Here is a 14,185-nt window from a genome sequence, read left to right as displayed (position 1 = left end):
ATTGTTGTGAAAATTAAGATAATATAATCCTTTTTATAAGGCGTTAAAGGTCCATAGATGCTACAGATGGGTCATTTTAGGCTGTAGGTGGGTGGTTGCTAGGCAACATCATGACATCAATATAGGATCAAACAATATATGATATATAGATAAGAACTTTCAGGTGTCTAAGATGTACCTGTGTGCCAAGCTTGTTTGCCCAACTCCTAATTGTGTAGGAGGGGTTTGCAGACAGACACTGGATTTGTGTAGTAAGCTTTTGTTATCTATATTTGTAGATTCTGATACCAGCATTCGTTTTTAAAACACAACTCAGTTGCTATCATGAAATAAATTTACAGCAAGATATTAAACTAAATAAGTCATGTATATGTTTTTCTAAAGTGTTGTTTTGTTTTGGACAGGTATTGCAGATTGTGTGTTTGTGTAAATAATAATTTTGCTCTAAAGACATTTAAAAGAACATTATTTTTCCTTATACTTAGGAAAAAAAAATGAAAATTTAGACAGAGATTTCAGTTTTGTACATATATTGATGTAATGGAATAATAAGATTTGCATATAAAACCTGGTTTTGATTTATTTGTGTCAGGTTGTTCATTTCTCAACTTGGAGCAATATCATCTTTCAAGGTGTTGCGTCAGCTTCATACAATTCTTTTGAGCAAGCATTTGCTCTTAAACATAGAGAAATATTAAAAGCAAAATAAAGAAATGAACTTTGATTGTATAAACTACTTTGAAATACATTAAAACCTCGTTTATCTTTTTTTTTTTCCAATATTTTCAGGGAAGTGCAGTTTTTTAAATGCAGTACCTAAGCCAATGGACCGTGAATTAGTTCATTAAAATGCATTCAGGCTCATAAAAGCACCCGTATCAGGATTTCAGTAATACATATTGTTTATTGTTTATTCACCTGAATGTAAAAAATTGATAAAGTGTTGAAAAATGAGGGAAAACAAATAACATATAGAGCCGGTAAGCTACAAACCTCAAGGGGCTTGTGATAACCTTTCACCCCACAACAAAGCTCAGAGATGAAAGAAAACACCAAAAAAACAGACAGCATAAGGAAAAAATATTGATCTCCAAGGCCCAAGGAAAGCTTCGAGCTCTTAAATTCATGAGAAACAAAGACTACATTATGAACAAAGAAATGTTTTTGTGATAACAATCTGGTTGTGAGTATGCCACAACTGTGATTCTTTCTATTGTATGAAGAACTGGCAATGGCTGACGTGAAAAGTGAGAGGATAGTAAACAGCATCTTGTTTTAAATACTTAATCTTTCAATTCCATTAGGAGCAGCATTTATTAAAATGAGTGCGATACATCTATTTTTCAGGGTGAGGTATTTAATGCAAGTGATTTGTAATTTTAGTTTTTTTTACTATTGTCATATTTTTTTTTATAACTGTTGCGATGAGTTCTAAGTTTGATCCAGATTTAGAGTAAAAGAACAACTTCATATGAGTAGAACTCCCTTATTCTCTGTCTGCACATACAGTACTGCATGTATGTTCCAAAAGCTAAATACACAGTGCCAGCATCTGGATGATGTAGTTAGCTTTTTACATCTGTGTTGATTACACTTACTTACCTTGGTTCAGGATGGTCAACGGTTTTATTTTTATCCATCCATTTTCTTCCACTTAACTGATTACTTAACTGAAGCCTTTCCCAGCTGTCACAGAGCAAAAGGCAGGGTACACCCTGGAAAGGTCACCAGTCTATCGCAGGGCTAACACATCAGTAATTAACCTAACCTAACCTACCCCCAAGCATGTCTTTGAACTGTGAAAGAAAGCCAGAGGGAACCTACAAGTAAGTACAGGGAAAACATGCAAACTTTGTACATAAAGACCCCATCTGGCTGGTCAGTATTAACCTAGGACAGGGGTGGGCAACTCGAGGCCTCGAGGGCTGGTGTCCCTGCAGGTTTTATATGTGTCCTTGAACCAACACAGCTGATTGAAATGGCTAAATTAGCTCCTCAACATGTCCTGAAATTCTCCAGAGGCCTGGTAACAAACTAATCATGTGATTCAGGTGTGTTGACCCAAGGTGAGATCTAAAACCTGCAGGGACACCGGCCCTCGAGGCCTGGAATTGCCCACCCCTGACCTAGGACCTTGTCACACAGTGGAAATTTGTATTTATCTTGTATATTGTTTTTATTCAGATTTTTAGTGTTTATTTATGAGTGTTGTTTTGTTTGCATGGTTTTATTCTGTTTCTATTGCATGGTTTTTAGTGTTTTATGTGACATGGTTTTTATCCACTGTGGACTGGCTGCACATGGGACAAATTAGCTGATAGGGACCACCTGCTGAGGCAGGGGTGTGTCCAGAGGTGGCCTATCAGCTGTGTAAAGACCTTTTAAATACAGGCTAGCTGAGCACTGAAGGAGAGAGGCCCCAGACTGGAAGGTTAATGCGGCGACCAAGTCCTGACCTCATGGAGCGGCAACAGTAAGAGACAACGCGTGTGATTGGCAGCAGGGCAGAGGTCTACCTCTGCCTGCATTTGACACCGACGCAAGGGGAGCTGTGGCGGTGGTCGCATCATGGATTCGGGTGCAGAACGCAAGCCGGGCTGGGAAGTGATGGGCCAGCGGAAGGACAAGAAGATGGGTGGCTCTTTCTTGTCTGCTGAAGACGGAGCTGGCGTGGACTCTGCTCTAAAGGAGGAATTCCTGGCCTGCTGATGGACCCATAATGAACATGTGGCCTAATTATAGCCCCCTGCTATAATTGGGGGGGGGGGGTTTAGTGAATGTAGAAAATGGTAGTTTTACGGGTTTTAGAATTGTTTTTAGTAGAGAGCGAACATTTTATTATGTACATTTTAAGGGTGTTTTATTTGTGCTCCCTGGCCTAGTAATAAACTGTTTCTGATCAGACCTGCATTCCTCTCTGTGCCCGTGGTATCTGACTTGCTTGCTCCCCCTTGTATTTTAAAGAATCTTTCTTTTTAGCGTGACATTCTGGCGCGACCGCTTTAGTGTTCGCCACGCGCTACAACCTTCTTATGGTGAGGCAACAGTGCTAACCACTGCAGCACCAAGGTTTTTTTTTTTTCTTCATTTTTGCTGGTATGAATCCAGATTGTAATCTCAATGTGGAAACGAACTGCAAAGGATCAGGTCTCTTTCAAGAATACAGACTTAAATGTGTGATATGCAGATCTCTTTGTGTTGAGTATTCCTTTTAATGCTGAGACGACCAGTGTAGTTCTTGCATATGCAGTATCTTATATAATCTCTTTGGTACAGTAGGATGTGGGTTTGAAACTACAATACCGAGTTGCAGCGCTAAATCTGAAGGTGTGAGAGATTAGCAGATAAGAAGAAAATGCTATTATAAATGTGAGGTTAATTTAAAGCTCAAACACCAAAAGAGAGCATGACAGAAACATTAATCAACTAATGGATAGAATTGAATAATTTTATTTCCCAATGGTGTCCTTGTATTTCTTTCAGGATAACAACTTCACCATGTTCCAACATCAACAAACAAGTGGGTCCAATCTTACATCTCCCAGAACACAACTTGAAGGTCACCCTGGATCTCATAATGTGAACCTAACACCTCCACGTAACACCAGTATGCAGCCTCATTCCAGTGGGAAAGCTGAACCTGGGCTGTTTCCCACACGGTGCTTCTCACCTAATGGACTGGAACAGAAGCGTGGTCCAAGAGTTTCAGAGAAAGTAAACCGGGTTCTTGATGTGAGCAGCAGCATATCAGTTTGTAGAAGACTCCTGCAAGAAGTCAAATTGGATGATTCAAAACAGCACAAGGTAGGGGTTACAATTTTAACAACCATCAGCTCTCACCCGGTATCATGGCTCAGTATTTTTGTGATAGTTACTCATAGCTGAATAGTGCTCAAATTTATTGCTGAAAAAAAAAAGAGATTCAGATCACCTCTTATTGTGTCAACACCCAGGATGGCATGCTCATTAAGATGTCACACTGACCAGTGAAGACACACTTTACAACCCATGAAAAATCGTGTTCATTTGCATTGAAAAGAAAAAGTTAATATTTGTTTTATTCATATTTTTTATATTTACTTTAAGATCTTTAATTTTATTGTTTCAATTCAATTATTTGCTGAAAATGAGTGGGGTAAGGGGATGCCCATAGCTCAAAATTAGAGAATTAAAATTGCAGCATTACAGAGCTTTTGGACTCATTCAAGCACATTTTTTGGTTTCATGCACTGCAAATTTGCAGTCTTATTGTCTGAGCCTGAGTCTGAGTCCCTCACAACAAGCCCCGTAGGCAACTGTTTCCACTAAAAAAGCTTTGATGAGTCCACTACACAATATTTGTCTAGGACCAATCATCAAAAACACAAAGTTATCAAGTGGCAAAAAAGAAAAAAAGTTGAGACTGAGCAGGCTAGCTCAAACAACCAGACATGTTTGTCTGAAGTTGTTGGAGTCCACAGCAGAATAGAAATGAGGGCTAATGTTTATGTTTTACCCCCTTGAAAATTGATTAATGCAGCATGGTTTAATGAAAATTCTTTTGATTAAATTCCATCTTTGGTAGATGGGTTAACTCAATTCTTTTAGTATGCAGTCATAAAGGTGCTGAGCTCTAACTATGATGTGCAAGTGGGGGTTTGGAGTCCTTGTGGCAAATGTGCATCTTATTAAAAACTTTGATGTTCGTACACCCAGCTGTCTCTCTTTACTCATAGTAATGTGTGATCACTGCTGATTTGGACAGCTAAAAAGAGCTGGGGAAAAGGTTTGCCGGATCAGTCTATGGTCTGTTACAAATTGAGGTAGGCCCCAGCACCAGTTGAAACGATCCAGGATCAGAGGATAGTCAACTGAAGCGATCACAAGGCCTGAAGGGAGATCTGTCACTTGATGGTTGCTTTCTGCATTTACACAACTTGCTGCTGAGTGATATCCCAGTTTCCTTCATCAGTGTAGCTCCTGACTGCTGATTTGTGCCAACTACAGCAGGCAACATGCAGTGAAGGCTTTGACTGAAAGATTGTCTGATGAATATGACAAGGAGTTTGTTTCCCTCCCTGCAGCCTTGGTTTATTGACTGCTATTGATTCGTCACCAGGGTATCACAAGACTTCCTTACACTTTGTCAGAAAAATCCTGTTACCATAGTCTGCTAAATCAATAGATCCACAGTTAAAAGACATTTCCTCAGTGGGTCAAAACAATGGCGTATGTCCAGAATTGCCTTGAGCTCTATCTGGGACTAAAGCTTATTGTTAAGACTTTCAGTACTTTATTTGTCTGCACAAAACATTATATCAGTGTGTATATCTGACTGTGACTAAGTGCAAGGTATTGTATTGTGGATTGCTCCCAAAAAGGTAATCTCCGTTTTATTGGTGATAAATTTGAAGGAGGAAGAAGAAGATGAGACACTAAAGCCTGTTGATTCCAGTCATTGCGACTCGGACCTGCTCGGCAGTCCGCAGACACAAGATGATGAGGAGCTTCGAATGCTGGCTAGCCTAAAAAGAGAGCAAGAGGAAGATGAATGTAAAGCCTCGGGCCTCAGTGCATCTCAGATCCACCGGTGTAATGTCAGCATCAGCATGAGCAGTGACGATACTTCTACATGGACCCACATCTCTCTGGTCTGTATTGTCCAGCTTTGCTACTCTTCATATTTTATTGACTCTTCACTAACAAGCAGCACATGTGCAGCTCATCTACCACTTACAATCATTAGCACGTTGTTCCTCTTTTTGTCCTCCTGTCTCGAATATTTTGTTTGACCCGGGTTGATCCTCATTCTTGCTCATTTCCATTTCAAACCCCAACTTACACCACCATGAAGTGCTAATGCACCTCTTCCACCAGTATGTTTTTGCATTATAAAAGGTTATTGAGATAGAAATACATTAATTGGCCTCTTCCAGTTTTTAAATATACACTGGCGCAATATCCACAGGTCCCTCAGTGACTAAAAATTATTTAGGTCATTTGAAAATTTCCCCAGAGATCTTTTTAGAATTTAAAGATGGTGCAGTTTTCTCTCGGCTATTGAAGGTCATTTAGATCTATGGTCCATTAACAAAAGTATGTTTCACTTATGGAGAGATAACACTATCATGCCTGGCTCTGCTGAGTCCACTGTAGGATCCCCAGTGAATAAAATCATTACAAATTCTTGAGTTATACGCCTGTTACCATTTCTGTATATTCAGGTATCCATTAATGTCCTAAGATTTAAGGACACAATGAATAGTGCTATTACCTCAGGGATTACCACCTCATTGTTTCTATTGAGGACACAATTATGTGGCCACCAATAAAGACATGTATCTTTAGACCCCACTTTAGGATTTACATTTTACTCTATCATGCCCTGAAGTTATGTTTTTTTTTTCTTTCTATCTTTCTTTTTTTTCAATTAGCTGTTGTGTTTATAATTGTAATGTATGGCAACAGCACCACCAACAGTATTGTAAGAAAACACTTTGCTGATAACGTGAAAGTGAGGAAGATAAAGAAAGATACCACACATTAAACAGATCACAAATGAAGAGAAATAGAGATATAACATTTTAGTGAATCTAACACCTAAAACTTCCATCAAAAGGATAGATTTCTCTAAAAAAAAGACACTAAGTGATTTCAAGACCTAAATAGTCATTGTCTGGGGCTGGGACTCCTCCATTGGCAATGATAATCCATCTCTGGACCCTGGATGTTGTGATTCAAGTGGTTTCTGCTGCTGTGATTTATGGCAGTGCAGACTAAACTTAACCTCCAGACAAACGTGTGCTAAGCTTCCATTACAATGTTGAAAACAAAACACTACAAAAAAAATATATTATATAAAAAAGTGTTATTATTTAATTCTTCAATAAAGAGTCTTACATGTAAAGAAATAAAGAAAAGGGTGCAAGAATAATGGCAGATAAATAATTGTAGTTTCATATTTTTTTGGTAGCTCATTCCTATTTGTAGGCAGCACAGTATTTAAATCCAAGTACAGCTGTTAGAATGTCCTATGACCTGATATTCTAAGTACTGTATTTAAATTTAAGCTCTGAACAAGGCAATCTTTGTAGAAGAGCCTTGTAAATAAACGGCATACAGTCTTGCTCTCTCCCTGTTTGTTAAGGATGAGTATCCCACAAAGAATGACCTGTGATAGATCACAACACACTGTGGTTAAGCAAACATGCATATGAGCCACTGTAAAATAATCTCATAAAAAATAGTTTTTTCTGTATAAAAAAAGTAAAATAAATTTCTCTTTCATTTTCTAAGTTGTCTGGGATCCAGTAAGCATCCTACGTATTTAGAAACACTAACAGATTCAGTTTTATGACCATGGGGGGAGTACGCTGGTTACTTTGTGGTGACCTCGTGAATAGCATGCACTTAGTTTTATCACTTTAAACTAAGCTTACTTTTGATGAGAGATTTTGGAAATGCATCAAAAGAGGCTGTAGATTTGCAAAGGTTACATCAAGGGAAGAGCCAGTGGCATATAAAATTGTATAATCTCCATAAAAAAATGTACATTATAGATTAAATGTGACGAATTAGATTTCTGACACAGTGGTATGTTGTCCTAGATGTGAAACATATTCTTTGTGGACACATGGCTACAGCAGTGTCATTTTAGAATAAAAATGATACATTTGCAAATCTGATAATTGCTGTACAAGTGGGAGACTGAGACAAAAAAAATGTAAGCAGTGTTTTTAGTAATTTAACCTGAAGAGTGATTTTTTTTTTTTTTATTTGATAAAGAAAATTGACTAATTTGAAATTCTGGCATCAAAATTGTCTTCAACATAAAGTTACCCTGTCAAACACATCTCACGATGGAATTAAAGATTTAAAAAACATTTAGCCATATCACTTTAATTAATGGGAAGTTGGTAATTAAAAAGTTAAAGTGATTTAATGATTATGTGACTGTGAAATCGACAATAAATCGAAGTGCCAAATGTTTTCTTTTTAATGATTTTACTAAATCAAACGATCAATCTGCAGTTATATGTTGGATTATTATCCAGACCCCGCCACAGTCCTGCAGCCACCCCTCACTCAGCGTCTCAGAGTGCCACTCACTCACAAGTTCTCCTGCTGCACTGAGGGAGACTCAGCGGTGCATCACGCTGTCAAAGTGTGTGCTTTGTTAAGCAGGAGAGGAAGCCGCTGGGATTAATTTGTAAATTTGACTGCTCTGCTTTGGCAAACAGATAATAATGCTTTGTTAATGACACATAAACACTGTTGATCTCTCTCATCTCTGACCAGCTACTTCCACCTCGTAGTTGATGGGTTTGGTTTCTTAGCATTGTTACATACAAAAATCCTGACTATCTGAATGTTGGAACAACACTGGTAAAAACCTTCATCGTGAGAAAAACTGCTTGTTTTTCTCATGATGTGTCTTCTACCAAATAAAAAATACATTATGGACACAAGTCTAGGCCTAAATATTTGATTTTCTTAGGACGGGGTCTTTAAATTTAATGGAGTTTATTATTATTATATGTGTTATTACAAAAATTATATTGGAATGAAGAGTGAGAGGTCTGAGATTTAGTTTTGTAATACAACCCAGTCTGTAATTTTTCATGGGCAGATGTAAAGTGGAAATAAATAATAGAAAATAGCCACTTGAGGGGAATTCAGCCACCATTCATTTGTCTCAAAGAAAATACCTGGTTAAAAAAAGCAGAAAGCTATGGAAATAAATTATCTATCATTTGTTGACTCGACCTCTCTGCCAAATAGGTTTGTGCAGCATAAGTTTCCAAACAAACACTTTACATGCACTGCTCTGTTTTAATATTTTCCTAATAGATAGTTGCAGAAACAGAAATCAGAACCTAAGACTATGTCGATCAGATACATGTGAAGCTCTTTAGATTTCTGATTGTTTGATCCGGCATACAGGGGAATAAAGGATGTATAATGGTTGATATATAAAGGGAAGAGTCAATAAAGTCCAAGGTGTTTCCACCAGGGAGACAATACAAACATTATAGATGTCAGCTCCAAGAGCAAATGAGAAGTGTGTGGGCTTCGCAGACACACAGCAGATAGTGTGCCAGGCAAGTCATCACATTGACTCCCAAGCTACTGACAGCCAGCGCTGCTATATTGAACATCCTCACCACATTTTGCTGTTTGGTCACGAGGTGATGTTTGTTCAAAATAAGTGATGCACTTCTGTTGGCAGCAGATGTACTTAGTGCTCTCTTTGAAACTGGAGTTCATGCAGGTGCGATCGACCATGTGAGGTACTGGGTTTAATGTTACAGTTGGAATATAGAAATGGTTGCTATTTCCTAGATCCCCAGAGTTTCTCCATCCCTTGACAGGCAAGTAACTCATCATCATCATCATCATCCTCGGTCCATATTACCAGCAGAATTCCACAGGCTGCAATTTTAGGTCCTGTCTTATTCTAAGAAGGTGATTAGATAAAGAAGGTACGGAAGCATACAGATAGCTAAAATAAACTCAAGAACTGTAAGGACTGCAGCTTCAACATGAGTGCTTCTTCATCAAAGTCATGTAATGTAATAGCCTTTAACAGCCACTACGCTTAAAAATCCTCCTGAGGCTATAATATGGTCTTTAACTTTGACAAGATGGAGAGGGTAATGTGCTTGTGTTTCATGCAGCTGAAAATGAGTATATATTAAAAAGGAAATCATTGCTGTCTTCTACCTGTAATTCTACCTATGCTTTAGGTCCTTCATACTTACAGAGTATAGGGACATCTAAAGTTTTGAACACATTATTAGATTCCACGGATTACTTGATCACGGTTTGTTCACCCTTTATTGCTCACCCATCCCTCCTGTTCCTTGCTGCTCAGATTTGTCATACTTGATTTTTATGCCAAGGCACAAAACATAGAATTAGGTTTTTGCAGTACAAGGATTTTCATCAACTGTTAATTTGTAAAGAAGAAAAAGAAGAAGAAGAGTAAAGGCTAATTTGTGGTTGGACTAAAGCTTTTGTTAACAAAGAAAAATGTTCACTTAGCTTAATTTTCTCAGGTGATGTTCTTTAAGTGTAATTTCAGGGAGCCTTGAACGGGCAACTTTGTGGATGTCCTGAACAGCTGTGTCTCCACAAAATGTTGCTCCTCATGCTTTATTTATATCTGAGTGACACCTCACAGCACGACATGGCACAGTTTAATTCTCTGGCAAGACTGCATTAAATGCATTAATTCATGAATCTGCACAGGAAAAATTATAAATTTATCTCTTGATCCTGAAGGACTCAACCTGTATTGCAAAAGTAGTGAAATATCAAAGCACATTGCAGCAGTTGCCTTTGACTCAACGACACGATGTGCACAACAGTAGCAAAAGGCCCAGTGACACTTATCAGTTACAGGTAAGTGTTGTGGCACAATTTTCATAGAGAGACAGGGCGACTGGGCTTAAAAAGGAGTCAAATGGCGGCGACCTTCATTACTGCCTTACTGAATGAAACAGGTCACTCTGAACCAAAAAATATTTTCGATTTTGATGTGCTGCACAAGTAAATCTTTTTCCTTTTTGCGCCTTAATCGAGTACTTGGTGGTCTTTTCAACTGAACCTAATGAGAATTCTTGGGAAAAATGATTTGCATTGGAGCATCTGGTGACATTTTAACACAGCTTTCCTCTACTTCTGCTCTAGCCAACTAATCAGGGACACCACTATCAGACGGAAATGAACCCCTTCCTGCAATCAAACCCCAGGTAAGAAGTGTGTGTTATTACACACACTATTTTCTTTTTTTTACACATTATTTTTTAGCATTCCAGTGTATTATACATGGAAGTCTGACTATTAACCCTCTCAGGCTCAAATTAAACTTTTTGTTGCTAATGCACAACCAAGTTCTGCAGTGGTACTTCTGAGTAAAAAAAACTCATAAAATATGTATGTGGGGTAATCAGGTTGTTAGTTTTTAACTGTTGCAAATCGGCAACGCCTGCCTTGAGAGGGTTAAGAGACCCTTTATTTAAAATGAATGGACACATATTTTAAATTGTTGATAACTTCGGCAAGTAGAATATAATTTTTAAAGTCCTGCTGGTGTGTACCTTCAAGCCTCTATTTATAATTGGCTCCATCATCTAGATTGGATGGTTATGAGTCAGTGCAATATTTGTTGCTAAATGTCAGCTGTCAGGTAGATTTTCTGAATGGGGCTAACCTTACTCACATGAGTGCAAATAACCTGGAGGTGTGGTAGGTACAGTTCTTTTATTCTCGTAACACAAAATTGATAAGGGTAATAGTAATAGAGAAGCTAATAGAGGAGAATAGTACTGTTCCATCCCCACCCTCCAAATAGAGGCTTCAAGGTATTATTTCATATACAAGATATACATCTGTGGGGCTTTCAGAGTTTGATCGTGTTCATTTCCTTCTGATAGTGGTGCCTCTGATTAGCTGCCCAGAGCAAAGGTAAAAGAAAGCAGTCCGAAGATGTGTCATTGTGCTTGTCAGACTTGTCAGAAGTTGTTAAAGCATTTGTTTGTTTGCTATACAGTAGACATCAGCTTTCAGATTCACCTGAATTCAAAATGCACGTGTTAGATTTTCTGCACAGCAGGGGCTTCGGTTCAGTAATTCATAATGCAAAACAGCCATAAGACACGTTCCACCTTGCTTTGCCTACCTACAGCTTAAAACCAAATAAAATTCTCTTCAAAAAGAAAGAATATTGATGGATGGCTTTGTATTGCTGAGGGCGAAAGAAAAAAAAGTGTTATATCCAGTATCAACTTAAGGCTTATGAAGTGTGAAACAGAATAACAGAAAAGATATTTTAGAAGTTGGAGAAATGCATCCCTCCCCCAAAAAAAGTAAATAACCACCAGAGGTTTATCAAGTAAAGGTAAAGAAATTTTGCAAGCTTTCAAAGACTTCTGAAAACATCCTTTGACATGTGTTGAGAATTACAGATTGTCATTATGTAGCAGTGAAAGGAGAATGACTAGATCCCCCCCCCTCCCCCCCCCCCCCCCCCCCCCCCCCCCGGCCCCTCTCGTACTCGTAAGTTAAATAGGATTTGTCATTGTCAAGGCAAGATGAAGTAAAATGTTTTCTATAACCATCATTTTTGTGTAAGTGTGTGTGTGTGTGTGTGTGTGTGTGTGTGTGTGTTTTCTTCTAATGTTCCTTGAAGGGGAAAATAGCTCAGAATTAAGGCTTGAGTCAAACACCTCTTGGAACAGATTCAGTGTGTTGATTTAGAGCACAAGGTGAAAGAGTCTCAGAAATACAGCTCAAATACTTTCAATTTAACAGATTAACACTAGGAGGATATTACTGCCCACTTCACAACACTGAATACCATTATTTCAAACTCGCTTTCAGGTGTTTTTATGCATCTAAAAAACACAAAAAAACAAACTGCGGCAGGGTACGAATAGATCCAGTTCACCTTGGAAGGTTCTGGAGAAATCCTGTAGCCCCGCAGCTGGCAGTTATAGAGCCGCGTCCCTGCACACCTCCATCTCTTTGTGAATATAGACAACCATGTGGTCTGTTACACAACCATGTTGTAGGTTACAAAAGAAGACAAAAGAATTGCATCACGGTTTCACTACTGAAATTACGCAACCCCCATCTCTCAAACACATTTGATTTGTTGATGAAAACCAAGGTAGCATGGTGTGGACATGTGTAGACTTCCTTGAGCTGAAATCTTTGTATTTGCATTACTGTATCATGCAGATTTAAAGATTTCAAATTTATCCATCCAGCCGACTGGCAAATATCTAGTTAAGCGATGCTGTTTGATTGAATAACCACTGAAATTAATATTACTGTTCACAAACACTGACGGAGCTCTGCAGCTTCCACAGCTGTAGTCCTGAAATGAGACTTCGAAGTAAGCCTCGATTTACATACTGAATAGCAGCTGCACAGGATTTGTCGTTGTTTTCTTTCATTTCTTTTAGGCATTGCATTCTGAGACACCCTTACAGAGAATTCTATCATGGTGTTTTTTGAGCATCCTGGCACCACTGCAAGGCTTTCTTGCTGTTGAGAGCAACAGCTTCCCTGACAGCTAAAATGCCCCGATTGCTGTGCTTAATGTTGCCAGGGCTTTTCTGGCATTTTAACATGCTTCTTTGCACGTAATAATTGTGTCTGCCTTTGGCTAGAATGCTAAAGTTGAAACAGCAAATAAGGCTGTCAGTGAGACTTTGACTAGAAATACAGTTGTACATTACATACTATTGTGAACTTTTGTTACCACCGTGTGAGACAAACAGAGTTTCTTGATACTGTTTCTTTTCGAGATATTTAGAAAGCTCATTTTCAGTACACTCAACCACTGTGCAAAAGCAGTGTGCTTTCTCTAATTGAATAAAACCAATTTATTCCCTTTATCTCTGGTCTATATTTGGATTATAATGACTTGAAAATCTAAGAGTTTAATCACTCTTGCCAAGTCCCACTTAACAGTTTGAAGTTCAATTTACAGTTCAGTAGCAGAGGCTTTTGTCCTTGAAAATTGCTTCCATTAACTTTTGTACAATGTTCCTGCCTATCACGCAGTCAAATGGGTGTTGAAAAGAAGAGGCGGATGCTTTTGTTAGAAAGAAAAATCAGAGCCTCAACAGAGATAATGCACTTTATCACTTAAAGACATAAAGAATATGAAATGAATGTACGCTTAAATGTATGGGAAGATCAGATAAAAAAGGAAACCTTCTTTCTGTAGGTTTAATGTATCATATAATTTACTCTTGATCATAGGAGGGTTTTTTTATTAGCTATTATCAGAAGACCACATCACTAAAGAGGACTGCTCATAAGTAATTTCTGTATTTTAATATTTCCCAGTAAAGATTTCCCATGGTTTAAAATGGAGCACTGTAACAAAAAATAATTTCCCCCAGGGATCAATAAAGTATTCTGATTCTGATTCTGATTAAAAACATGGACACAAGAGTAGAGCCAGTGAAAATAAAAAGTAGTAGTATTAAGTACACCATGGTGTAAAGGATCACACTGTAGAGATAGCATGAATGGTTTTCTAGTTTAGGTAAAATACTTTGTTTTGAGAAAGAGTGACATTATCAATCGCTGCACTTGATGATGGTGAGGCGGGCTTAGCAGAGAATATTGTGCATAAGACGATTATACTGTAATTCCTCATTAAATATGCTATGATGTGTTCTCATGA

At 38.2% G+C, this 14,185-nt stretch overlaps 1 protein-coding gene across 6 annotated transcripts in view; it reads left to right on the top strand.

The window, feature by feature from the left end:
* cfap20dc (CFAP20 domain containing) overlaps window positions 1–14,185 on the top strand; it is a 37,566-nt gene that overhangs the window by 20,650 nt on the left and 2,731 nt on the right. For 5 of the 6 annotated variants that reach the window (XM_080890651.1, XM_080890648.1, XM_080890647.1 and 2 more), the window contains 3 exons: window positions 3,484–3,804; window positions 5,361–5,630; window positions 10,672–10,733. In XM_080890651.1, the coding sequence (XP_080746777.1) occupies window positions 3,484–3,804; window positions 5,361–5,630; window positions 10,672–10,733 (653 nt within the window). The remainder of the gene's footprint in view (window positions 1–3,483; window positions 3,805–5,360; window positions 5,631–10,671; window positions 10,734–14,185) is intronic. The other variant, XM_080890649.1, reaches the window with a different exon arrangement.

This window comes from Rhamphochromis sp. 'chilingali', assembly GCF_963969265.1.
Source record: "Rhamphochromis sp. 'chilingali' genome assembly, chromosome: 9".
NCBI lineage: Eukaryota > Metazoa > Chordata > Actinopteri > Cichliformes > Cichlidae > Rhamphochromis > Rhamphochromis sp. 'chilingali'.
Note: the sequence above shows the minus strand (reverse complement) of the source record. Positions and strands in the feature narration are given on the sequence as shown.